The 27,321-nt window shown below is 44.1% G+C and overlaps 1 protein-coding gene across 4 annotated transcripts; it reads right to left on the bottom strand.

The window, feature by feature from the left end:
* Positions 1-880: 880 nt before the first annotated feature.
* NTAQ1 (N-terminal glutamine amidase 1) lies at positions 881-25,366 on the bottom strand. Of its 4 annotated transcripts, XM_006157533.3 has the most exons (6): positions 25,143-25,366; positions 19,212-19,311; positions 17,809-17,859; positions 9,394-9,542; positions 8,390-8,514; positions 881-1,165 (listed from the first exon to the last, which is right to left on the bottom strand). In XM_006157533.3, exons 1-6 carry the CDS (start codon positions 25,226-25,228, stop codon positions 1,056-1,058), a joined length of 621 nt encoding a protein of 206 aa, XP_006157595.1. In that variant the 5' UTR covers positions 25,229-25,366; the 3' UTR covers positions 881-1,055. The 4 variants fall into 4 exon arrangements, 1 of the variants encoding a protein (XP_006157595.1); XR_003550913.1 differs by lacking the exons at positions 8,390-8,514; positions 9,394-9,542 and having other exon boundaries at positions 1,066-1,165; positions 19,204-19,311; XR_003550912.1 differs by lacking the exons at positions 881-1,165; positions 9,394-9,542 and having other exon boundaries at positions 19,204-19,311.
* Between the last annotated feature and the right edge of the window lie 1,955 nt (positions 25,367-27,321).

Here is a 27,321-nt window from a genome sequence, read left to right as displayed (position 1 = left end):
TTAAAAAAAAAAAAAAAACCTAACACTCCAGCCTGAGAGGGCTGCCACCTTTTTTGCCAACATCACAGTCCTGAAAGACTACTACTTACTGCTGATTCAGCTCACAACAGTATCCTCCTTAGGCAATAGCAGTCACTAGAAACATTTTATGGGTACCTGTGTGGCAGTCGAGACTGACAGATCAATGAGCCATGGCCTTGTCCTCGAGGGGCTGACAGTGTAGCAGGAGACACAGATCACCCCAACAGACACAAGCAGCTGGCTCTGAGTCTGCACGCCTGCTTTAACAAGAGCAATCACTAGCGTGTGTCGGCACGTTTTAGCAAATGAGCCACAGGAATATTTCAGCAATTATACACAAGATCAAATTTCAACTTCACATTGAAAGAAAATAAAATTAGGGGGCCAGCTCTGTGGTCTGGCGGTTAGGGCAATCAAATCCCACATGGTTGACGACATGGTTTGAATCTTAGAGCCAGCAGCTTGAGAAACATGCCAGGCATGTGTGCATGTCCAAAATCTCAACAGGACGGAGAAATGAAGGTGAAGGAGAAGAATTTGCAGCATGCCCATGTCCCACTGCAGGGTGCTTGCGCTCTCTCTCTCTCTCTCTCGCCCTCTCTCTCTCTCTCTGGCAAACGCATGTATCCTCTGACCAAAAAAAAAAAATCTTTCCACTTGATTGAAAAGAGTAAAACAATTCCAGACTAGCCCCATGGTGTGGTGGTTAAGGGAATTGGACCCCACATGGCTGACCTCATGGTTCAAATCCCAGGCTCAACAGCTTGAAAACCACCAGACCCATGTGTATGCATGCCCCAAATCTCAATAGGATGGAGAAACAGAGGAGAAGGGACTGTGATGTGACCACCACATACAACTGTGAGGTGCTTTCTCCTCCTACTTCTCTCTGGAGAGTGTGCACAGCCTCTGGCAAAAATAATAATAATAAAATAATTCCAGCCAACTGCACCATATTTCTGTCCTAAAAGAAGATAGCTTGTTCTTGTTCATAAACTAGAATTTCTCCACAGTTCCACATCTTGATGTCAAGTTCAGTAGTTTTGACTGCCAAATCGATGTGTGAATTCAGACAGTGTGTAGACAGCTCCCCATCCTACCTCAGGATCCATACTGATAAAATCATTCAGGTTCATTTTAGAATCTGGGAAAACATGAAAGAAATACCCACTGAAAATACAGTTTTGGTTTAACAGCAATAAAACAGCACAGAAGACCGACTAGGAAGAATTACTCAAATGAATGACGATTCGATCACTTTTGTGGTATTCCTCCTCAATCGCACTGCCTCCATCTAATCCTTACAAAACTTCACACAAACCCAACCTGAGGGACATTCTACAATGCAACCAACCAGCAGTCTTCACAGTGTAAAGAGGGCCAGTGGCACAGTGGTTAAGGTGCTGGGTCCTACATGGCCAGTCGAGCCCTTGACATGGCGGCCCACAGGGTACATGAGCACAAGTGCCCAAAATCTCAAGAGGAGAACAAAGGAGAAGGGATCGTGGCAAGGCCATCTACCCCCCAAACCCCGGGGAGGGTGCGCTTTCTCACTTTCCCTCTCTCTTCCTCCCTCTCTCTCTCCAGTGAGCACAGAAATCCTGTAGAAAAAGATTTTTTTTAAGTGTCAAGGTTTTTGTTTTGTTTTGTTTTGTTTTAAAAAGGGAGAAAAATCGGAATAGTCACAGATTAGAGACTCAGGAGGTGTAACAACTACATGTAACATCCCTGGATTAGATTCTGGACTGCAAAAAAAAGTAATTAGCGTAAAACTTGAGAAATTTCAATAAAATCTGTAAGTTAATAGCATTGTATCACAGTATGATATCAGTATTTTTGTATCAATTGTATCACTTCCCTGGTTTTGATCATCATAGTATGGTTGTGTAAGACTTAACATTAACAGAATCTGAATGGAGGGTATACAGGAACTGCCTTACTTTTACAAATATTCTAGAAGTCTAACATTATTTCAAAATAAAAAGTTGAATGAAAAAATGCATGAGTAAGCAAACTGCCAATTCATAGGATTCAATAACCAATTTACATGAAATTCAAGGGATACAATAGAAATACACTCATCAAAAGCCAGGCTATTTCTCCCAGGTTCATTTTCTTCAACAACAACAACAACAACAAGAAAAAGTGTTGGACAATGAACATATACATTAAAAAAGATTCTTAAAAGACACATATCAGGGACCAGCAGGTGGTATGGTGGTTAAGGCACTGGATTCTCACATGGCCGACTACAGTTCAAGTCCCAGACCTGGCAGCTTACTCTCTCACTTCCCCTCTATTTCCCTCTTTCTCTCTCTCTAGTGAATGCATGTGCCCTATAGCATATTAAATAATAACAATAATAATAACAACAATTTAATTAAAATTTTTAAAAGACACATATCAGGTATCCACTGGGTCCATGCCTAGTGGTTACAGGAGTCACAGACCACAGGGCCAGCCATGGTTTGACTCCTGGCCCCAGCACAGCAGTAAACACACTGAACACATGTGCGTGCATGCCCCAAATCCCCACAGGATGGAGAAATGGAGAAGGGACTACAATGGGATCATCCCTCACAAGAGGGCACTTTTTCACTCTCCCTCTGTTTCTAGCAAGCACACATGTCCTCTGACAATTGAAAAAAAGAGAGCTAGGGAGACCTATCAAGCAAGCACAATTTGGAAGCTTTATTCAGACTCCAGTTCAAATAAACAAACCGATGAAAAAAGATTCTGACTTTATGAGATACCTACAAATTTGAACACGGACTAGATATATAATCATTTTAAAGAACTGCTAATTTTTTAGATTTAATGATATATTATGGCTGGGGCCAGCAGCTGGAGTGGTGGTTAAGGTGCTGGACTCCTTAACCACATGGCTGACAACTACAGTTCAAGTCCCAGGCCTAGAGGCTTGCTTTCTCACTTTTCCAATCTCTTTCTCTCTGTGTCTCTCTCTCTCTCTGGTGAGCCCATATGCCCTACAGAAAATTTAAAAATTAATAATATAAAGTTTAAAAAAATAATATCATTATAGCCATGTATTTCTTTAAATCCTTCTATTTTAGAGGTACATACTGAAATATTTAGAGGTAAAGGACATATCTCAGGTTTGCTTCAAAGCAATACAGGCTGGGGGTGGGTGGTGGGTGGTAGACATAACCGAACTGACTGGCCATGGGCTGACAGGGGTTGAAGGTCTGATATACTATTCTGCCTAGTTTTGTGTATGATCTAAATTTTCCATATTAAAACACTTTTAAAAGTATGCTTCTACCCACCCAAGAACTGTTACAGGAAATGCACTTCTGCCATAAACTACCAGGAAACTGGACTAAATATATGAAGTAACTGTTTCGGACATGGACACTGACCGATGGACATGAGGGTCGGAAACAGGAGGGGGCCCCAGGATCACTGCAGTGTATGTGCTGACCCAGTTCTAGACCTCAGCACAGAGATGATGATGCAAGCAGACAGCAGTTGGACCAGCAGGTGGCATGGAGGTTAAGGTGCGGGATCCCACAGAGCCACCTCCTCAGTTCCGGTCTCGGAATCGACAACTTGAAAATCATGCCGGGTACATGCACGTGCATGCCCAAAATCCCAAGAAGAGACAGGAGAAAGGAGTGCAGCATGGCGATCCCTCCTAGAGAGTGTTTTCTCACTTTCTCTCTCTCTCTCTCTGGTAAGTGTACATGCCCTATAGCAAAGGCAAAAACAAACAAAAAGGTTTAAAAGTAGCCTCAAAAGGATCCAACTCATTCCAAGTAAACTCAACTGCATGTCAGAACAAAATCCAACACAATTTTTAAAAGTACCCTGGCGTTCGGCAACCAACAGTGTAAAATTCACAAAGCCCAGCATCCAGCCAAACGTTATGGACCAAACAAAGAAATAATAATACATAGCAATAAAGTTTGTTCTCTTCAATTGCTTTTTCTTTATTTTTTAGTTTTTGCTACAAGGTACATACGCTTGTTAGTGGGGGCAGGAGGGAAAGTGAGAAATCACCCCCGTCCGAGGGGGATAGCCATGCCACAACCCCTTTCCCTCCAGTCTCCTCTAAGGGTTTTGAGTAAGTATGCACACACACCTGGTGTGATTTTTCTTTTTTTTTTCTTTTTTTAAACTATATACTTAGATTTTTTTTTCTCCTCCTAAATTCTGGTATATTCTTGAGTCTTTCACTCTGACCTCTCTCTCCATCTTATACACACTGGAGTCTTTCACTTTAGTTTGTTTTTCCTTCATCATTGTCTCTTGTTATGTGTAACTTTCCTCTGTCATTGCAATTCTTTCATCTTTCCTTTAACCTGCTCTTTCTTCTTTCTACTTCATCCAGTGCTTTTAGTTTCTATCTTTCTGAAAACTTGAATTACATTTCCACATATTTTTCTAAAACAACAGCTTAAAATAATTTTCTTTGTGAATCTACACCACTGAATAATTTTATGTCTTCAGCTTTGGACGTGAGCTCTCCCAAGCTGGCAATTTGGGTATGTTAGTGATCTGTCACATAGTCATCGGGTAACTCGTCTCCAGTCAAATGTGTCATTCATCACGCCAGTGGCAAAGATGTTTCTAGTGGCTCCTGAATTACATAAAACGATTTCTGTCTTAATGATTCCACATTTTAAACTGTTTTACCCTTTCTGTGTAATACCACAAAGTCACATATTGTAGTAGAGTTAAAAATAAGTTTTCAAGCATATTTGATGCTCTCCCCATAAGTAACTGCATTTTGCTTTCATACTCATTGTTGTTGTTTGCTATAGGAAGTGCCCTTAGAGAATCAGAAAGCCAGTGATATAATTCATTCTGAGTCCAAAATCTCACATGGTAAGAGGCAGAAGAGCAAAGATCCTGGTTTGATTTTTCAAAGCACCAGGTCCAGAACTCGAACCTGAGAGTTGACCACATGGGATCCAGTGCCTTAGCCACCATGCCACCTGCTGGCCTTTTTCTCTTTCAACTTTTTAAAAAAATAAGATACTACTAAGCTAGAAATAATTCACATTTACCTTAAATTCTAATACACATCTTCAATAAATACATTGTTTGAAGTAATGAATTTACTACAGGAGAGAATATTCTAATTCAATTAAATTATCATCAGAAGCCAATATGTTTACCCCACACTTGAGAGCAGATGCCCTTTAGGGTCAACTTCAAGTCCCTGAAGAACAAACTACATACAAGACCAAAAAGACTTCTCTCATAAGGAACCTCTCACAAGCAGTGTGCAAACTGACTGTCACTTTCTAGCTGTGCACCCTCAAGCAAAGAGCTTAATCTTCAAGCACTTCACTTTATCCATCTATCAAATTATGACAATAAAATGTGCTTTATTGGGTTGTGGTGAACATTAAGTAAAACTAATATGTAAAAGAGTTGGCCAAAGTTTGGCACAAAATAGCATCTAACAAGTAGTAATCATCAAAACCAAAGCCATGGCCCCAGTAAGACCAGGCCTGATAAGGGAGCATTTACTGAATGCCTACTATGTGCTAGCCTCTCTTTTTTTTTAAGAAAGAGATAATTTTTACTATAGGATGCATGCGCTCACCAGAGTGACAGAGACAGAGAGACAGAAAGAGAGAAATCACCGCCCACCCTCCCGCCAAGGGGGGATGGACACATTGCAATCCCTTCTCCTCCATTCTCCTCTAGGGATTTTGGGCACACGTGCACATGTGCCCAGCGTGAGTTTCAAGCCACCGGGTCCGGGCTTCAAACCAGTCAGCTATGTGGGAGTCCAGCAACATAGTCATTATCTGCTGGCCCCAGTGATAACCTCTCGTAAGTGATCACATGTAAAAGTGAATGGATAGCTGCTTAAGGTGCACTGCACCCACACCTGGTCTTGTATTCAGGTTGCCCAAGACCAGAAGACAGACCCATGAAGCCCTCTCCTAACCTGGGAGCTTTCTCAGTTCTAAAGCTGAAGCTGAAATGCAGTTTGGGATACCAACAAACAGTTCCAATATAACGAGAGTCCCCAACCCTCAGGCCATGGACAGCACTAATCCATAGCTTACTAGGAACTGAACTACATAGTAGAAGATGAGGTGGGTGATCGAGGGAATCATCAGTATTTACAGCCGCTCCCCATTGCTTGCATTACAGCCTGAGCTGCACCTCCTGTCACATCAGTGATGGCGTAAGAGTCTCCTAGGAGCCTGAACCCTACTGTAAACTATGCATGTGAGGAATCTCAGTTGTGCACTCTCATAAACCATAAACCCTACCCCTGGCTCCATAGAAAAATTACCAGGAAACTGGTCCCTGGTGCCAAAACAGTTGAGGATCACTGCAATATAAGTTTTAAAATCATGACAAATGGGACCAGCAGGTGGCGTGGTGGTTAAGGAGTTGAACTCTCACCCAGCTGATCACAGTTTGAGTCCTGGACTTTACATCTTGAAAATCATGCCAGGAATATGAGCATGTGTGCATGCCCAAAAATCGTAAGAGGAAAATAAAAGAGAAGGGATTTCAGCATGGCCATCCCCCTTGGGGGTGGTTTCTCACTTTCTCTCTCTCTCGTTCCTCTCTCTTTCTTCCCAGAAAACACACACAGTCTACAATAAAACTAAAAAATAAATAAATAATAATTTTAAAATAAAATTATTGAGACCAGGTCTACATGCTTGTGTCATTTAACAGGGGGTTTGTTAGTACCTTGTCACGGTAGGGTTTCATTTATGGTGACAAAAATCCCCAGTGCATCCTCATGTGTGAAATGTCATTTTACTGACTGTGTAATAAAATCCGCGTTGAAGAAAGTGCGAGCTTGCACATTTTATTGGACCACTCATCTCATTTATGTGCTTTCAGGCCTCAGTCCAAGTGACTATTTCCTGAGATCCAAGAAGACAAAGGATTCTCCACCCTGTTACTGTTGTCTGGCATTCATACGAGTTTGAAATGTTATTTATGATTATAGTAATTTACAGCCTTTCCTTGTATTGGTGAGGTCATCCCAACATGTGACTAATCCAGCAGTGTGAAGGTGTAACGGTTACATTGCCGTATTCCCACCTAGGTGACCATGGTGTGAGTCCCAGACCTGGTAGCTTGAAACTCACGCTAGACACGTGTGCATGCCTGCCCATAATCCCGAAAGAACAATGGAGGAGAAGGGATTGAGGTGTAGCCATACCCCCTGGGCAGGGGGATGATTTCTCGCTTTCTGTCTCTCTGGCAAGTACATGCTCCCTATAGCAAAAAAAATCTCTCTTAAACAATAAATAAATAAAATCATAGTAACTTTTCACAGAGAGCCTCCAAAATCAAAGTTTAAATCCTCCTTTAGTGTTGACTCACTTTGAATATGTAAAATGTATTTTTTTACTTTCTTCCCTGCGGAACTGTTTTCTGGCATGCTACATAGCTTCCAGAACACCTTCACACTGCTGGATTAGCCACGTGTTGGGATGACCTCACCAATACAAGGAAAGACTGTAAATTACTTATAATCATAAATAACATTTCAAACTCGTATGAATGCCAGACAACAGTAACAGGGTGGAGAACTCTTCGTCTTCTTGGATCTCAGGAAATAGTCACTTGGACTGAGGCCTGAAAGCACATAAATGAGATGAGTGGTCCAGTAAAACCTGCAAGCTCGCACCTCCTCCAATGCGGATTTTACTACACAGTCAGTAAAATGACATTTCACACATGAGGGTGCACTGGGGATTTCTGTCACCGTAAATGAAACCCTACTGTGACGAAGTACTAGCAGTTCCACTGTTAAATGACACAAGCATGTAGCCCTTCCAGTGCTCAGTGTCACAGGGTAGGTACATTCAATAATCTGGCAGTTTCCAAGTGACATGGTTCTGCTCCTTAACATCCTTCTCTCCCACAAGCCCCCCACCCCTTTTTTTTAAAGTTTCTTTCTTTATTTATTTTCAGGTGTTTTTATAGGGCATGTGCACTCACAGGAGAGAGACAGAAAGAAGGAATGTATGAAACGCCCCTTCCCGCAGGGAAAATGACCACACCGCAATCCCTTTTCTTCTCTTCTCTTCCTGGGATTGTGGACACACAAGCAGGTGTGCCCGGTGTGATTCTCAAGCCACCAGGTCTGAGACTCAAACTGCAGGTGGACATGTGGGAACCCAGCACCCTGACCACCGCACCACCTGCTGCCCCCCCCAAGCTCTGTGTCTTCCGGTCCTGCTCTCTGTACACCCACTTCTCAATCTAGTAACAGACCAAACGAGTTCTGCTTCTTCCTACCACTCGGAGCTTTAGCCGAAGAACAACCCAATTTCTGTTGTTGGTTAAGGGGAAATGCTGATCTATACAAGGATCAACTAGAAACCCCTCTGGGAAGACGTCCTTGGCTCACCTCCAGTTTCAATGCAGGGATATGGTGGAGGAGGTTCTCTCCAGTTTCCACTGGAGTCTTTCATGTGAGACCGGTCAGAAGCAAAGTTCTTCAAATATAAATCTGCTCGGATTGCTCTAAACTTCCTGCAGATAAACCAACATACACTTCTATTAGGGAAATGTCACTTCAAATTCTCACTCCGTGTTTTTTGGATTCATTTCTGTGACATGCACAAAGTTACTCATGCATCTTTGTACTATTAGTAATACACAGGAATAACAGCACTTTATAACATATTGAAATAGTCATGGAAAATTATCAACTGAAAACACAAAACTACCAAGGCACTGAAATAGAGCTGGCTGTCTCTATTTATTTCATTGCATCCTGGGGCAAAGGGCATGATTTTCTAGTGCTCCCATCACAGCCACTTTGATTTGGTAGCATGAAGCATCCCTACCCCCACACCCAAGCAACATACTATTCATAGAAATCCTCAAAACACTTGACAGAAAATATTTGAGATCTCGTCACACAATTTTTTTTTTTTTTAGGCTTTTGCCATAGGGTGCATGTGCTCACTGAAGAAAGACAGAGAGACAGAAAAAGGGAAAGTGAGAAATCACCTCCCAGGGGGTATGGCCATGCCACAACCCCTTCTTCTCCCTTCTTCTCTCAGGATTTTAGGCACACATGCACAAACACCTGGCATGATTTTAAAGCCACCAGGTCCAGGACTCAAACTGTAGTCAGCCATGTGGGAACCCAGCGCCTTAACCACCACGCCATTGGCTGGTCTCTATTACACATCTTTTTTTTTTTTATATAAATGGCCAACATTTTACATGATAGATGACCTTTAAAGCTTTCTAAACATTCAGAATCTTTGAATCTCCTTGGTGATCCAAGTCAAATGATCTTTACAAAACAGATGCCAAAAACAAATAAGCAAACAAAAATCCACCTCTGCATAACCATCCAAGTCTTACTTCAGAAAGTAAGTCCATCCTGAATTTCCTCACCTCCTAAACTGGGGATGAATTTCATCCTCAGACTTAAACGCTTCTTCAACGTAAGTGTCAAAGGGGCAGGGAAATGGCAAGACGGTGTCAAGATCATAAATGAAGCTCTGGCCTCCACTTGACACATGAAGCAAAACAACATGGTAATCCTAGAAGTAAAGTTGCTGAAGTTAACCAAGTTACTGTAGGATGCAGAATTCAAGGTTACAGTGTTAATGCACATATATCATCCCAAAAACATACTGCACTGGGGCCAGCAGCGGGTGTGTGGTTAAGGCACTGGATTCCCAGATGGCTGACCATGGTTCGAGTCCTGGACCCAGTAGCTTAAAAATTACACTGGGTGCATGTGTATGCATGCACCAAGTCCCAAGAAAATGGAGAAGAAATTGAGGCATGGCCATCTCCACTAGGAACGGGGAGTGATTTTTCACTTTCTTTCTGTCTCTGTCTCTCTCAAGTACACATATGTGCCCTATGACAAAAATCTAAAAATTTTTTTTAAAAATCAGAATATAGCCCTCCTTATAATAGCGAAATAAAATAAAACACACATGAAATCCTGAAGACAAACTAAACGTCCAGTGACAGGGAAACTATTATGTAAATAATCATATTCATATACAGTAAACACACAACCTTGACACAGCAATTTTACCTCTGAGAATCTATTTTCTTACAGAGAAATGGCCACGAGCATGTAAAGGCATATAAGAGATTCCAAAAAGTCCAAGGAGGGCTGACCCTGCAGCTCAGCAGTTAAGCCCTAGCCCTATGTATAAGGAGCCAGATCCCACGTGGCCAATCATGGTTCAAACCTTAGCCTCAGTAGCTTAAAAACAAGCTGGGCACATGTACATGCATTCCCAAAACTCTAACAGCATTGAAAAATGGAGAAAAAAGGATTGTGACATGACTACAGCCCACTGGGAGGTGCTTTCTCTTTTTTTTTACATGACCTCTGGTAATAAATATATAAAGTTCATGGAAAACCTGTAAGTTTATCTTCCTGCAAAAATTGTTTTAAACCAATGCATAGTTTTATTCATAATAAGCATTTCCATTATTTTAACTTTTTAAAAAAATTTGCTAACATGTGCATGTGCTTGCAAAAGAGAGAGAGAGAGAGAGAGAGAGAGAGAGAGAATGTAAAAAAGCACCCTCCCCGCTCCCGAGGGATAGCCCCATCATGATCAGTCAGAGGAGAGTCCAGCGTCTTAACCACCATGTCACCTGCTGACCCTCCTAGTGTGTTTTTCAAGCTGCTGAGGCATGAAACTGCAGAGCTGGCCATATGAAATCCAGCTGCCTTAACCACCACACCATTGGCTGGGCCGGTCCCCTTTTTTTTTTTTAATCCCCTCCAAAAACACTGTTACAAGTAATAGTAATGAAAATTAGAAATAAGCATGAAAGGGGAAAGGTGCTTTCTCTCATAAACTATAATACAGTCACATAAAGGAATGTTATACAGCCACTAAAAAGAAATAGGTGCACTTATTTGGTAAAGAAGAAAAAAAAAAGTCCATGTTACACAGATGGAGAGGAAAAGCAAACTGGAGAATCTGGACACCATCCATATTCTTTTGTCGAAGCTGTGAATGTAAGGACACGTGGCATTCGGAAGTATAGATGCACACACGTGAATGCTGAGAAAAAAAGGCTGTAGGGACATCCTCCACCAAGCTACTAACAAAGGGGACTGAGGTCAGCCTAGACAGGGGAAGGAAGACTTCAATTCCTAGTTATATACTACTTTTGTAACTAAGAGGAAAAAAAATATATTTTTTAAGAGTTGAAAATATCTTTATTCAGGGACCAGTAGATGGCATGGTGGTTAAGACGCTGGATACTCTCACGTGGCTGACTACAGTTCAAGTCTCAGACCTGGCAGCTTGCTTTCTCACTTTCTGTGTGTGTGTGTTTGTGTGTGTGTGTGTGTGTGTGTGTCTGGTTGAATTAAAATAAATGAATGAATAAAATAAAATAAAATAATTTAAAAAACACTTTAAAAAAAAAAAAAGAAAATATCTCGGGGACCAGCAATTAGCATAATGGCTATGTCGCTGGACTCCCACATAGTCAACCGCAGTTCACGTCCCGGACCCGGTGGCTTAAAACTCATGCCAGGCACGTGTGCATGTGTGCCCAAGATCCCGAGAGGAGAATGGAGGAGAAGGGATTGCAGCATGACCACCCCCGCTGGGGGGTGATTTCTCGCTTTCTCTCTCTCTGTCTGTCTGGCGAGCGCACGCGCCCTATGGCAAAAACCTCTAAAAAAAAAAAAAAAAAAGGAAAAAATCTTTATTCGCAGATGACATGTTGGTATACTTAGAAGACCCAAAGATTTCTGTGAAAAAACTTCTTGAAGTAATAAATGAATACAGTTATGTGGCAGGAAACAGGATTAACATTCAAAAATCGGTAGTATTTCTATATATGAACAACAAATTGAATGATACAGAGCTGAAAAAAGGAATCCCTTTTACCATAGCCACAAAATGTATAAGATACCTAGGGATAAACCTAATTTTTTAAAAATGGGATATACTTCTACTTTTTTACATTCTTTTCAATGTTTTTTTAAAGATTTTCATAGTTTTTTGGTAAAAGATATATATTTTAAGAGAAGTCAGCCAAGCTCGAATCCGCCACTAAGGAAAGTCAAAGATCTTTCTCCCCAAAGCGCAGTCCATCGCAGTGTGGATGTCGGTTCTCACGCTCACTCACAGATGTGAGGCACTGCCTAGCACCGGCTAAGGACTGAAAGGGCCTTCGGGGAGGTTATCGGGGATAGGAATGCAGTCTGGTGCTTGGAATTCCTCAGAAAGAAAAATGATCTCATGGAGAAGAGCACTACGGAATAAAACACAATCTGGTAACATTAGTATACCATCTTGCATTTCCTTTTTCTTTTAATTTTATTTATTCATTTATTTTATTTTGACCAGAGAGAGAGAGAGAGAGAAAGTGAGAAAGCAAGCCACCAGGTCCAGGACTTGAATCATCGTTGGCTAAATGGGAATGTCCAGCTCCTTAACCACCACACCACCTGCTGGTCCCCGCATTTCCTTTTTTTTTTTTTTTTTTATTTTTTTTATTTTGCTATAGAGTGTCTGAGTTCAATGGAAAGAGAGAGATGGAAAGTGAAAAATCACGCCCCCTGGGGGGATAGGGAACGGTCATGCAGCAAACCCTTCTTCATTCTCTTACAATTTGGGGCATGCATGAACACAGTCCTAGCATGTTTTTCAGGTTGCCAGGTTCAGGATTCGAACCGCTCAGTTGGCCATGTGGGATCCAGACACTCTAACCTCCACACCACCTGCTGGCCCCCACCATCTTGCATTTCTACAGTACTTTAGAATATACAAAGCACTTTCTCAAGCATTATTCCCTCTGAGGCCTGAAAAAACCTTGTGACGTAAGAAAGGTTACTGAGACTAGAAATGTGGTATCAGGCCAGCAGGTGGCATGGAGTTAAGGTGGCTGGATACCACACGGCCAACTGTGTGGTTTGAGTCCTGAACCCAGCAACTCAAAAATCATGCCAGGAAGGTGTGCATGCATGCCCCAAATCCCAAGACAGGACTAGAAGAGAAGGGACTGTGGCATGGCCATTACACCAGAGGGTGATATCTCATTTTCTCATATTCTTTCTCCCTCTCTCTCTCTCTCTCTCTCAAGCACATGCACCCTTTAAGAAAACTAAAAAAGTTAAAAAAAGAAAACAAGAAATGTGGTACCATCAGAGCCTGAGTACACCCTTCACTCCCTCTCTGTCTTAGTAGGGCAGAAATGGACACTTATTCATGGACTCCCTTATGCTTCCTCCCCTGATGACAAAAGAGCTAGGAGTTCCTCGGGGCAGCTCACGTTACCTCCCTCCACACTGCAGCAACCTTTTCCACCTCTCTCCAGCACACCAGCTCCAGCTTAAAGCCTTTCACCCCCAGAAATGTTTCTGATCCTCTCCCACTCCCTGACAGAACAAATATCTACCTTATCCAAAAATCTGTTTCTCTCCTAATGCCTTCTAACTCACACTACAAATTTTTGGAGTATCTCCCCCCTGCTGTTTGTGATATACTGTGCTGAAAACTGTAGACAGAAAGGTAAGTCCTTGTCCTCAAGGAGTTGCCAGAGAAGTGCGTGAGACATCCGAGTGAATGACGGCAGTAGAGCGTGACAGAGAGAGGACAGAGGAGGCGGAGAGCAGGTAGGCACCTGGCTCGAATCTCATTCTGTCCACTGCCCCGCCTCAGTTTACACTTCTATAAAATGGTGATGACTGGAATGTCTGCCCCATCATGTTACTGGAAGAATTACCACGTACATGCTCAGACTTTTCAAAAGTCAACCAAGGGGGCCAGCAGGTGGTGTGGTGGTTAAGGCCCTGGACTCCCACATGGCAGACCATGGTTTGAGTCTTGGACCTGGTGGCTTGCTTTCTCACTTTCTCTGTCTCTCTCTCTGTCTCCCTTCTGGTGAGTGTGCGTGCCCTAAGGTAAATTAAAAATAATGATAATCATAAATAAAATTGAATAATTATTTAAAAATCAAAAAAATTAAAAGTCTATAAAGAAGTGAAGAGGAAGGGACCCAACTGCCAAGGAGGGATTCATTGAAACATAGATTTATGTTGACTCTTGCCCAAAGATATAACTTGCAAAAAGGCATAAATGATGACTATCTACTGCCTTCTAGTTAGTTCAGGTCCATATCCCACATACCAGATGGCTGATGGCCTTGAGAGGGAAAGCAGACCTCCCCCTGGAACTGCCCTCACAGCACGGATGTGGGCAAGGAATGCATTTGTGAGCATTAGCCTCATTGTCTGAGCTGGCTCAGTGTTTGCCTGGTTGCCAGGAAAAGATTCAGCAGGGCCAGGAAAGGCCTGGCTGCCTAGATCTGCTCCTTGGCATCTGGTATCTCTACCCACTCAGTGAGAACGACCCATGTCCTACAGGACAGCGGTGAGGCAAAGATAAACCTGCCAGAGGGTGTGAGGAGGCTTCCTGTAATATTCCCCACCCTGAGGGGCCAGGAGACGTTCTGTCAAGAGGCCATGACCACAGATCCTTTCCCTGCAGTTTCCCTAAGACCAGGAGCAAGACCACAACTCAAAATCAGCTGAGTGGAGAGGGCAGAGAGCCGGTGGACAACAGGCTTATGCAGCACTGCTAACAGTGAGGGCCAACACTTCAGACACCCCAGACAGCAGGATAACGCTTCCTCTGTGTTATCTCACGGAAGATATCTTATCCTAAATACGTTATCTCACGGCACACAGCCTCACTGGCCAATCGGTCAAAGGGGAACACTGAAGAGACAGCTTGTCTAGGTCACACAGCCAACCAAGGGGAGGACTGGGACTTAAACACAGTCCACCTGGCTCCAGAGCCTGCTGGGTTTAGGCTTTATGGTGAGAACAGCAGACTATCTGCGGGTGAAGAAAATAAGACCGTTGTGCCTGCCATCTGAACGGCACCTGATAATGTATGTAAAATGAGAGAACGAAGCCAACTGAAATGACTTACTTTAGATAACTAGCACACGTGCACATGTGCTAGTTAGAAAGAGACAAGACACCCCTGACAGGGTTTCATCACACAGCAATCCCCTCTGCCAAGCACTCCAGCTCCTCAGGATGTTGGAAACCCAAAACCCAAAGTGCTTTTAGGCCAACCACGTGGCTTCACACACTGCAGTTCAGTGCACTATGGGCTGTGCCATCTATGCTGGGCCCAAAATAATTTTAAGGATCCAGAAACTAGAAGTTTGTTATTGTTAGCATTAATGGAGGTCTTCTTTCACTTTATCTTCATGTTTACTAACAAGCAATTCCATTCTTTTTTTTTTTAGAGAGAGATTTTTGTTATAGGGTGCACTCACCAGAGAGAAAGAAAGCAAGAAATCACCCCCTGGGAGGATGACCACAGTACAATCCCTTCTCCTCCATTCTCCTCTCGGGATCTTGGGGATGTACACACATACATCTGGCATGAGTTTTAAGACACTGGTCTGGGACTTGAACTGCAGTAAACTACATGGGAGTCCAGCAATGTAACCATTATGCATTATGCCATCTGCTAGTCCCAGCAATTGCATTCTTTTTTTTTTTTTTTTGAGAGATTTTTGCAATAGGGCACATGTGCTCACTAGAGAGACAGAGAGAGAGACAGAAAGTAAGAAATCACTCCACGGGAGGATGGCCATACCGCAATCCCTTCTCCACTTGGGACTTTGGGCATGCACACACCCATACACCCTGCATGAGTTTTAAGCCGCCAGGTCCAGGACCTGAACCAAAGTCACTATGTGGGAGTCCAGTGAGGTAACCATTATGCCATCTGCAGGTTCCAGCAATTCCATTCTTAAGTGGGACAGATTAAAGGGATACACAGATGTGTACCAGACAGGACTCAGGTATGAGACCCTTTCTACTGTAGACCCATACATAACCTTGAACTACTACTCACTTTGCCTTTCTGGATTTATTTCTTGACCTGAAAAATGAAGGGTTTGGTATAGATTCATGTTTTTTACATGCTAGTCATGTTTACCTGGGAGTTTGTTAAATCTGAGTCAGTCCTGTGGCATGGATCTAGCCGATGAAAGCAGCTAGATCCCACCTGGCTGACTATGCCATGTGAGTCCCAAACCTGGCAGCTTAAAAAACATGCTGGGCATGTGTGAGTGTGCATACCCCAGATCCTGAAAGGACAGAGAAAGGAGAAGAGATTGTGATGTGACCATTCCCCATGGGAGGTGCTTTCTCACTCTCCCCTCTTGCCCACCCCCTCCTCCATCTCTCTGGTGAGCATGCACATCCTCAGGCAAATTTTTTGGGGGAAAGGTTTTTGCTACAGGGTGTATGCCCTTGCCAGAAAGATAGAGACAGACAGAGAGACAGAAAGCGAGAAATCCCCCCCGGGGGGATGGCCACATTGCAATCCCTTCTCCTCCATTTTCTTCTCAGGATCTTGGGCATGTACACACACACGTGCCCCACATGAGTTTAAACCACTGGGTCCAGGACTCGAATCGCAGTCGACTACATGGGAGTCCAGCCCAGCAACTTTTATGCTAACTACTGGTCCCCAAATTTTACAAAGAAAGAAAATTTTAAAATAGTAAACCCCTCTCTGAATCTACTAAATTAAAATCTGTATTTTTAACACATTCTCCAGATAACATTTTTAAAGATTTATTTATTTAATTCCATTTGTTGTTATTATTTTTCAATTTGACCAGACAGAGAAAGAAAGAGAGAGAAAGGGAAAGTGAGAAACCAAGCTGCCAGGTCTGGAACTCAAACCGTGGTCAGCCATGTGGGAATCCAGTGCCTTTAACCACCATGTCACCTGTCAACCTCTCTCCAGATAATTTTAATATGCATCTGGATGAAATGTTGCTAAAGTCTGTTCTATTGCTAAATGGATAAGGATCTAAGAGGTCACAGGGCCAGCAGGTAGTGTGGTAGTTAAGGGCACTGGACTCCCACATGGCCGACCATGGTTTGAGTCCTGGACCTGGTGGCTTGCTTTCTATTTCTCTCTATCTATCTCTATCTCTATTTCTATCTCATTCTGTCCCTCTGGTCAAATTAAAATAAATAAAATTAAATAAAATAATTATTAAAAAAAAAAAAAAAAGAATCTAAGAGGTCACAACTATATCTACCATACTGGTCATTTAAGATCATTCCTCGGCTGGCTCCATGGACTGGGGGTTAAGGCCGCTGGATCCCCCATGACTGACTGTATGCTTAGAGTCCAGACCTAGTGGCTTGAGAAATACAACAGGCACATGTGCACGCAATGTCTAAAATCCCGAGAGGCGTGAAAGACGGAAGAAAAGAGATTGTGGTGTGACCACTCCCCATAGAGAGAACTTTCTCATCTCTCTACTCGACCCCATGTGTCCTCTGGCAAACTTTTAAAAATAAAAAATAGATGTAAAACATTAAAAGAAAGGGCCAGCAGATGGCATGGTGGTTAAGGCATTGGATCCCACATGACTGACTCAACAGTTTGAGTCCCAGACCCAGGGGCTTGAAAAACACATCGGGAGCATGCACGCATCCCCCAAGAATGGCGAAGAAAGGATTGCAGCATGGCTATCCCCTCGGAGGGTTATTTCTCACTTTTCAGCTCTCTCTTTCTCCAGTGAGCACATGTACCCTGTGGCAAAAATCTAAAATAAATAAATAAATAAAAAGTTAAAAGAAAATATGCCTTTAGCGCTTCTACTTTAGGCCAATTAACATCTCAGCAGCCGTATGCCATGTGGGAATATGCACCTGAAAGATCTAGAACAAACCAGCTTGTCATTCAGCTTTACCAAAACATACAGACCACTCAGGATAACAAGGAGCACCACACCAGGGGCTCTCTGCACTGCCTTTCTTACCCAGATCACAGGTCCATTGCCAGGTCTCGCCTGCTGTTTCCAGATAGGTATCTACAAAGTACAATACATTGTATAAGCCACACCCTGAATTAAACCTCTGCTAAATTCTTTATAGCAATACACAAATGAAAAATGAAATTGTTTCTAAGCAACTAATAAACATGGTGAAAGAATGAATGAGTAAAAAGTCAAATCCTTGTGAATATCTTTACTTTTTTTTTAATTGCCAGAGAGCACGTGCACTTCCTAGAGAAAGACAGAGAGAAAGTGTCCCCCAGTGGGATATGGTCACACTACAATCCCTTTTTCTCCATTTTCCAAAACTTTTGGGCAGGCACACTCATGGATCCAGCATGTTTTTCAAGCCACCAGGGCCAGAATTGAACTATGGTCAGTCACGTGAACTCTGGCTCCTTTAATCACTAGGTGATTAAAGTATCCTTATTACATAAGTTAATTGTATGATGTTCTTTGAAGAGTGGAAAGGGATCTGGAAGTTCTCGTCTTGCTTTCCCACTTAGTTATTCATGAGATCTCCCTGAGTCTTTATTTATCTACAAAATGAAGAAAGTGGTCCAAACCTTGCGAAATTCCATTGGGCTTCCATTAGGATTAAATGAGATGATGCTTTACAAAACATAAGGAGCTTACTTTTTCTAATATACCATAGAAGTTTACTGTGGTTCTATTTAAACTCCAGAGACAAAAGTCTATTTCAAACCTGAGTATGTGACTCTAACCTAAGCAATTTTAAAAGTTAAGGGAGCTAGGACAGGCAGGTGGCATGGTGGCTGGGGCACTGGACTCCCACGTTGCCAACTGCAGTTCAAGTCCCAGACCTGGTGGCTTGCTTTCTCACATTCCCTTTCTCCCTGTGTGTCTGTCTCTCTGGTCAAATTAAATAATAATAATAAATAATTTTTTTTAAGTGTTAAGGAAGCTGGGTCCCACATGGGCGACTATGCGTTTCAAGTCCCAGATCCAGTGGTTTGAAAAGCACACTAAGGGCATGTGTGTGTAGGCTCAAATCCTCAAAGGAGGGAGACAAGGAGACAGGACTGTGGCATGACCATTCCCCATGAGGGGTGCTTGCTCTATTTCCCTTTTTTGTCTCTCTCTCTCATGAGATGTACCCGCGAGCAAATTTTAAAAAGCAAAGACGAAGCTCTAAATTAATACCTAAAGAAGAGTGACTTAATATGTCTAAACATACCATCACATACTTCCTTACCTACACTAAATCCTTCTAACTCAACTATCAGGAAAAAATAACTTAAAAACAAACTTTACAATGCTATATTTTATACAGTACATTTTAGAACAGTACAAAACCCATGCTACATTTAGTTTATAACATCACCCAAAATCTTCTGTTTGCTTTCTGCAATCACTCACCAACCTACCATCTTCTTCTCGTTAGATATGAAGACAGCATAACACTCTTCCAAAGGATACTGGTCGTGATTTTTGATGTATTCACAGAGCTTCCAAATATTTTCTTCACTGCAATAAAATAATTGTTTAATCAAAATAATTAAGAGAGAACGTTCTAAGTTTTTCAAATTTGAACAAAAGACTGATGATGACATAAAGTCAGAAGAGACTGTAAATACCAGCTCCTCCAACAACTGGCTAACATCAGAATCTCCTCTGAATCATCCTCAACAAGCTGCTATCCCACCTATACTGGGCGACAGCCCTTCAGACTCAGGACTCACAACCTCCTGTAGCAGAACTGGCATAGGGAAACATTGTGTAACGCGTAAAATGCTATCTCAATATTTTATAAGCTGTGGGTCCAAGGACTTGCGATACAGCTGGAATTCGAACCCAGCCACTTATGTAGAAACTCCGAACATCTTGCTTTTCTGATCTAAGAAATGAACATATTCATATCATATTGCACACACTCAAGACATCTTAGTTGGGACGGGCAGGTGGTGTGGTGGTTAAGGGCACCGGACTCCCACATGGCCGACCACGGTTCAAGTCCCGGACCTGGTGGCTTGCGCACACGCGCTCTCTCTCTCTCTCTCTTGCACACTGTCCCTCTCTGGTCAAATTAAAAATAAATAAATAAATAAGTAAAGTTAAATCAAATAATTCTAAAAAAAAAAGGCATCTTAGTTAACACTGGTTCCTTGCGCCCCATACAAACAAGCCATGATGGTGTTTGAGTAGGAGGGTTCCTGGCTGGGTATTTATAACAGATCTGGGAATTCTAATACTAATTCCCCAAGCCACTCTAGTAAGGAGAAGGTCCTGATTTTAAAAAGTTCTTCCTCATCCTCAGCTGAAATCCATCTCCTTCTACCTCTGCCCCAGATAAATCTTCTTTTTGACAGGCAATTCGCTTTTGAAGGAGTGGTCGGCTCCCACTGAAGTAAAGCAATGTCTGTGGTTCAGACTGAGGAGTACTCCCAGACACAGGCTACCACGGCCACCGCTGGCAGTACTCACAGCTCAGCCTCTGGGCACCTGGGTTTTTCTAATGAGCCACACGGCACCTTCATTTAAAACGAGCTCCACCAATCTCGGCTCACAGAATGCGTCTCAGTCTATCAAGGCCTAACCGCCGGTCACCTACACACTATGTGAAAATGAAGCACGACACAAATAGCACTGAGGATTGTCATCATTTTACAGAAATGAACACTCTAAGCCTGGTCTAACATAATCTATGTGGCTAGACTTAAAATACTGAACTTAGCGCCAATGGTGGTATGGTGATTAAAAGAGCCATATCCCACATGGCCGATGGCACGGTCTGAGTCTCAGATGCAGCAGTCTGTGCATGTCCATGTGTGCCCAACTCCTGAGAGGAGCCTGGAAGAGAGGGGATTGTGGTGTGGCCATTCTCCCTGGGGAATGCTTTTTCCCTCCCCCTGCCTGCAGTCTCTTTCCTGAGTACACACACCCTAGAGCAAAATATTTAAGAAATACTGAACTTAAATGTCTGTATTTTTCTTCTACATGTTTTTTACTATTTGCTACAGGGCATGTACACTCACCAGAGAGAGAGAAAGAAAGAAGAGAGAAAATACCTCTGAGGGGAAATGGCCATACTGCAATCCCTTCTCCTCCTTTCTTTCAGGATGTGGGGCATGCTCACACACACACCAGCAAGGCACCATGTTGGGGCTCGAACTGTGCTTAGCCATGTAGGATCCAGCCACCTTCACCACCACACCACCAGCTGACCCTCCGACAGTTTTGTTTTCTTCTAAAATAGCTAAGAAATTGCAAGGAAAAGTGGTGGTGGTGGTAACAATGGGAGATGACTACTGATGACCTCACTATCACATACACTGTGGAGTAAGAAAAACTTACCCTTTCACTGTAACACGCAGCACATAGTAGATAAAAACTGTAGTCTCAATGTTCTAAGGCCAAGTTTTGAGAAGATGTTTGTCTGCCCTATAGAAATTTTGGCGGGTTTACCGCAGACATCTTCAAGACCCCACCCCCAAGTGCTTAGGAAATACAATGGCAAATTACAGCTTAAAGACCATGAGTGGAGAAATACAGATTCATATGTAGCAAGCATCGCTGCAGACTTTAAAAGATGCAGACAGAAAGCACAAAAGAGGGTGACAGCCACATGGCATTGGTGGTTGAGGCAGGTAGATCGTACATGGCCAACTGTGCAGTTCAAGGTCTGGAACCAGTGGCTTGAAAAACACAAGAGGTGCGTGTGTGTGCGTACCCAAAATCCTGAGGAGAATGGAGAAGGGACTGCGGCATGGCCATCCCCACCGAGGGGTGCTTTCTCTCTCTCTCTCGCTCTCGCTCTCGCTCTCACTCTTGCTCTCTGTTGAGAGTATATACCAAAAAAGCTATTTTTGCCCTATACCAAAAAAGCTAAAAGGAGAAAAAAGCACAAATCAGGTCCATTATTATATGGAAGATAGAATGGAAGACAGAAGAGGTAAAGATCACTATTTCTCCTTATCTGTCCCCCTCTCGCCTTCCTAAAGATGAGCTTTGAGTTAACACAGAGTAGATGAATCCACAGGTACCACAAACACTATTGGCAGGAGGAATACTTGAACACGCATTATGTATTTTTCAAACATGTGTGATGTTACACAAAGAAAAAAAGAAAATTAGGTCTGACTCTGTGGTGCAGTGGTAATACACTGCTCCAGAGAAGTGAGATCCCACGTGGTGACGACAGTTTGAAACCCTGGGCCAATCAGCCTGAAATGCACTGTCTGCTTTTCCTTCATCAAAACATAAGAACCATGATGGGGCCAGCAGGTAGCGTGGTGGTTAAGGCCCCAGAATTCCCACATGGCCAACCATGGTTCGAGTCCTGGACCTGGTGGCTTGTTTTCATATTCTTCCTCCATCCCCATCTTTCTCTGGCAAAACTCATGTAAATAAATAAATAAATAAAATAATTCTTATTAAAAAAAAAAAAAAAAGAGCCATGAAATCTTAACTGGGAATTTGTCAGTGTTGTACACGGCTGTATCCCCAGTGCCTGGAATCATGCATCACACCTTATCCCTGTCAGGAGACAATCTCTATTGTCTATGCTTGTATTCCTCCAAATGAAATCAACAGACCAGCCTCAGACACCTCCACTGTGCTCCAGACATGGGTGGTACGCTAAGATCTGCATACAACATTTTTACAGCTTCCTAAGTCATTCTCCAGCCCATTCAAATTTAGAACTGCTTTGGGCAGTGGGAAGCCAGCTTAGGTTAAAGACTTGACTGGATGGGGTTAAGCTGGGCAGAGAGGCTGGTTTGGAAACAACCAGAACAGTCCAGGTAAGGAGGACTTTGTACTATGATTTGAATGTGTCCCAAACAATTCATGTGCTGGAATCTGAACCACCGTAATGGTGTTGAGAAGGTGGAGACTTAATCCAAGTGTTTTGTTGAAAGGTGGGGCCCCCCTAATTGCACAGCAACATAAGCCATGCATGCTCTTGCCATGAGATGTCTCCTACACCATGTTATTCACCAGAGGTGGCCCTTGACCATGAGCCTCCACCATCATGAACTAAATAAACCTCTGTTCTTTCTGAGTCTCGAAGACTCAGTTTTTCTACTGTTATCAAAAGAATGGATTAGGGGACCAGCGGATGGCATAATAGTTACATTGCTGGACTCCTATGTAGTCGACCATGGTTCAAATCCCAGACCCGGTGGCTTAAAACTCAGCCAGTCGCATGTGTGTGCATGCCCAAAATCCCCGAGAGGAGACTGGAGAAGAAGCCACTACGGCATGGACATCTGTTCTCAGGGGTGACTTCTCACTTTCTGTCTCCCTGTCTCTCTGTTGAGCATAAATCCACTATAGCAAAAAAAAAATCTCTCAAGAAAAAAAAAGAAAGAAAGAATGGACTAAAACACCTGGCCTATAGGTGAGGGAACTAAAATGAGATCTACTGAAATATTCACCTCTTATCATTCTTCCACCAGATCACTCTGTTCCAACTGTACCAACCTCTTTGCTGTTTCTAGAACACTCAAGACATATTTCCCTCTTTTAGCCTCTGTACGCGCTGTTCTCCCTGCCTCGATGATCTTCCTGCAGTATCCACAGAGCTCTCACCCTCTTTTTCTTATCTCTGTTCAAATATCACTCAATCATGTCTTCCTTAAATATCCTAGTATAACTTGAGCTCTCTGTGCAACAGTGATCTAGCCTTTAACACAAAAGAGTATGAGTCCCCAACCCTTACTATTTTTTTTTTATCACAGCACTTAATACCATCCAAACAGGATATACTTGTTTCTGTCCGCTGTCCCCTCATCAGAATGTAAGAACCATGAGATCTTACCAGGGAATTTGTCAATCTTGTTCACTGCTGTATGCCCAGTGCCTAACCATGCATCACACGATCCAAGTGCCTTTTAAGCATGTATTGAATACATAAAGCAGTGAATGAGGTTTAGAGATGAGAACTAACAGGATTTAGGAGAGGCAAGGCAGAAGCACAGTGCAGTAGGTAATTGGCGTGGACTCTGGAATCACACAGGGTTTCCAGTTTCAGCAATGCCACTTGCTAGATGTGTGGATTTGGGCAAAAAGTCTCTCTGTGGCTCAGTCTTCTTCTTAGTAAAATGAGGATAATAACAATATCTCCCAGATCTGAATGGAAGGACTTGGCACTGGGCCTGACATGCTGTCAGAGCGAACAAATGTTAAGCTTGCTGGTCTAGTTAAGTTGCAGGGGGAAGAGGTAGTTCTAGGTGGCCCTGAGGATTCTCACGCAGGAACTGGAAGCTGGAGAAGTCATTAACAGAAAAGGAAAGGGCAAGCATGGGGGGTGAAAAGGATCAAGAGAGGCCTGGTCTTTCAGGGGTAGAAGCAGCCTGGGACAAGGATGCAAAAGTCTGGACTCCAGGGGCAGGCTGCCTGTAAATCTTCATCCTTAACCCACAAGCTACCTGACTTTAGGCAAATTACTTGCATTCTCTAAGATTCCATGTTCTCATCTTTAAAATAGGGATAACCAAGTACCTACCTCCTAGGGCTATTGTGGGACTCCGTTTAAGTTCATTTAATTTACATAATCATCACCCACATCAATACTTGGCACACAGCAAGAACTGCATAAATATAACCATTATAAAAATGGCACCATCACCGTTAAGATCACGGTTGCTTGTGCCAGAGGGCCTGGATTGGATTTCTGGCTGCAACTGTATTGTTGGGTGACCTTAAGAATGCTCCCTCAAACTCTCACGCCTTCGCTCCCTTCCAAAATTACAATGACCTCGGTACCAGCAGTTAGCGTAATGGCTATGTCGCTGGACTCCCACGTAGTCGACTGTGGTTCGCGTCCCGGACCTGAAGACTTAAAAACCTCACGCCGGGCGCGTGTGCATGTGTGCCCAAGATCCCGAGAGGAGAATGGAGGAGAAGGGGTTACGCCGTGACCACCCCCCCTGGGTGGTGATTTCTCGCTTTCTGTCTCTCTATCTCTCTCTGTCTGGCGAGCGCACGTGCCCTATAGCAAAAACCTCTCCAAAAACAAAAAACAAAATTACAATGACCTTCATCCCAGTCTGAAACCACAAAGGCTTTGGGAGACTAACTTTCAAAGGTTTTCTGTGCGCCACCCTGCACCTCCAACTCCCCTTCTTCGACCCCCAACACTGAGCTGTGTTGAGCATGCTCAGCGGAGAAGCGCCAGGCAGGCTTAATGCATCGGACGAATTGCCGGTCTCATCCAACTGCCCACGCTCTACTCAAGAGACAAGGCTGCCATTCCTGCTCCTTCAGTCCCCCAAACAGTAACAGCAGCCAGTCAAGGCCCGCCGCACCCCGAGGGGGCCGGGAAGAGGCGGAGCCCAGCTGCGATGCCCCCTCACCAGTAGCAGCTGCTGTAGACGCAGGCGTCCCGCGGAGGGCTGGCCGGCTGGTACCGGGCGGCGGCATCAGGGCCGTCCCCCTCCATGGCAGGTTGGCTAGCGCCAGGGCCGGGTCCTGAGGCAGACTGACTGGACCAGGAGTACGAAGGAGCCGTGTGCAGCAGGCGGCGCGGGTGCCCGGGACCGAGTGGAAGGGACCCACGGCCGCCAGGGGAGCTTCCGGGCGGCGGAGCCAGGAGCAGGGTGGGCGGGGCCTGGGCGGAGCGAGGGGAGCAACTTCCCGGCAAGCGGGGCCGGCAGCGTGGTGGGAGGGACGAGAGTGGGCGGGGTTAGAGTGGGGCGTACAGGTTCCGGGAAGGCGGAGCTAGAGCAAGGGGGCGGGTCCGGGGCCGGGTGAGTCAGGCTATTATACAAGAGTTTTGGTGGGCGGTCCCAAGTCGAAGACAACCACGTGTTTCGAGTAGGCGGAGCTAGGGTGGATGGGTGGAGCCCCGGCGGGGCAGGTCTGGCGGCGTGGTCTCCCCGGCGAGGCCCGGGTGCTAGGGGAGGTGGCAGTGGTTGGGACCCCATCAGCATGGGGAGAAGAGAACTCGCCAGCAGGCAACCTGGGAGAGGAGTTAGGGTTTGTCTTGAAGTTGGTGAACTGCCAGCCCGGAATGGCGCTTGGGTCTGAGTCTCCCAGAGGCGACTTTGCCAACCCGCAGCTGGGTTTGTCAGCTGTGGGGAACCAGACGAGACGCTGAAATCCGAGAAGGCGTGTATGTGAAATCGAAGCTGGGGCACTCAGCGTGGAGTGCGCGGCAGCCCTGCAGAGAAGGGAGGGAAGGCAATTCCAAATATGACTGCCTCCGGACAGTTTTAGACGGGAATAGCACCCCAAATCTCACCATATTGTACAATGATTTTTTAAATTGGGAGACTTGTACCTATCGGCTCAGAATGATATATTGGTTCCTTGATCTAGCTGAAAAAAGTTATAAGTTTAAAAAATTCGCTGCATGGGGGCCAGCGAAAAACATGTGGTTAAGGCGGCTGGATCCTACATGGCAGGCTATGCAGTTCGAGTCCCAGACCCCGCAGTTTGGAAAATACAGGGGCTGTGAGTGGTGCCCGAAATCACAAAAGCAGAAATGGAGAAGGAATTGTGACGTGATCATCCCCATGGGGGATGTTTTATCACTTTCTCTTGTTCTCTCTCTCTCTCTCTCTCTCTCTCTCTCTCTCTTTCTCTGGCGGGGGTGATGCGCCCTAATGGCAAATTTAAAAATAAAAGAGTCCTCGTGGGATTTTTTTCCTAATAATTACACATGTGTTCACCTGCTGGCAGGCTGGAATAAGAGATACCAGATTGTTATCTCTGGTGAATGTTTATCTCTGGTGAATGAATGGTCTGGAGGACTTTCACTTTACACTTTATATGCCTTCTAAATTGTTTCTGTTTACAATAAACATACATAGCTGATCAAGATAATTCCTGTTATAAAAATGAAAATTCTCAGGGTGGTTTATAGGCCACCCACTGTCAGATTATACAGTCTCAGGAGTCCCAGAGACCATAAATCTTAACTTGGAGTTTAAATTCTTCTGTCAGCTATCAATGTATTGCCGCTCTGTTCTGAACACACGATTCAATATAGGCTCTGTGCTAAATAAGAGAATTCTCTTAAACACTTCTTTAAAGTGAGCATCATGTTAGCCTTCTCAGCCAAGAATGTTGGAGGCGAGGAGGAGGCTTCCTGAAGTTTCTGGGACCAGACCAGAGTTAAGGGTGTGGTCGTGAGTTCAGTCTGCGGAATCTGCTCCAGCCACAGGGCCAGAATGCAGTCCCTGTGCCCTTCCAGCTTTAGCCTGGCAATAACCATTCTTCAGCCTCTCAACACAGAAACCAGAGCTCTGGGAGGCCTGCAGGCACCCGCCTGCCCATACTCCTCCAGCATGCTCATGGTGATCTGCAGCAGTCAGGCCAACAGGGTCACACACTAAGCAGTGGCCTGTTCTCCCTGGCCCTCTCCTCTCCCCAGCCCCCTGCTGGCCCTGCACTCTGAAGGCCTTCTGCCCCTGCTGCCTTAAGACTCAGACTCCCAGGGCACCTGCACATCATCCTTGGAGAGTAGCCTCTTGCTTGCTCGTCAACTCCAGACCAGCCCCAACCTAGCTAAAGCAGCATTCTCTGCTGTCC

Source organism: Tupaia chinensis, unplaced genomic scaffold, assembly GCF_000334495.1.
Source record: "Tupaia chinensis unplaced genomic scaffold, TupChi_1.0 Scaffold000545_1, whole genome shotgun sequence".
NCBI lineage: Eukaryota > Metazoa > Chordata > Mammalia > Scandentia > Tupaiidae > Tupaia > Tupaia belangeri.
Note: the sequence above shows the minus strand (reverse complement) of the source record. Positions and strands in the feature narration are given on the sequence as shown.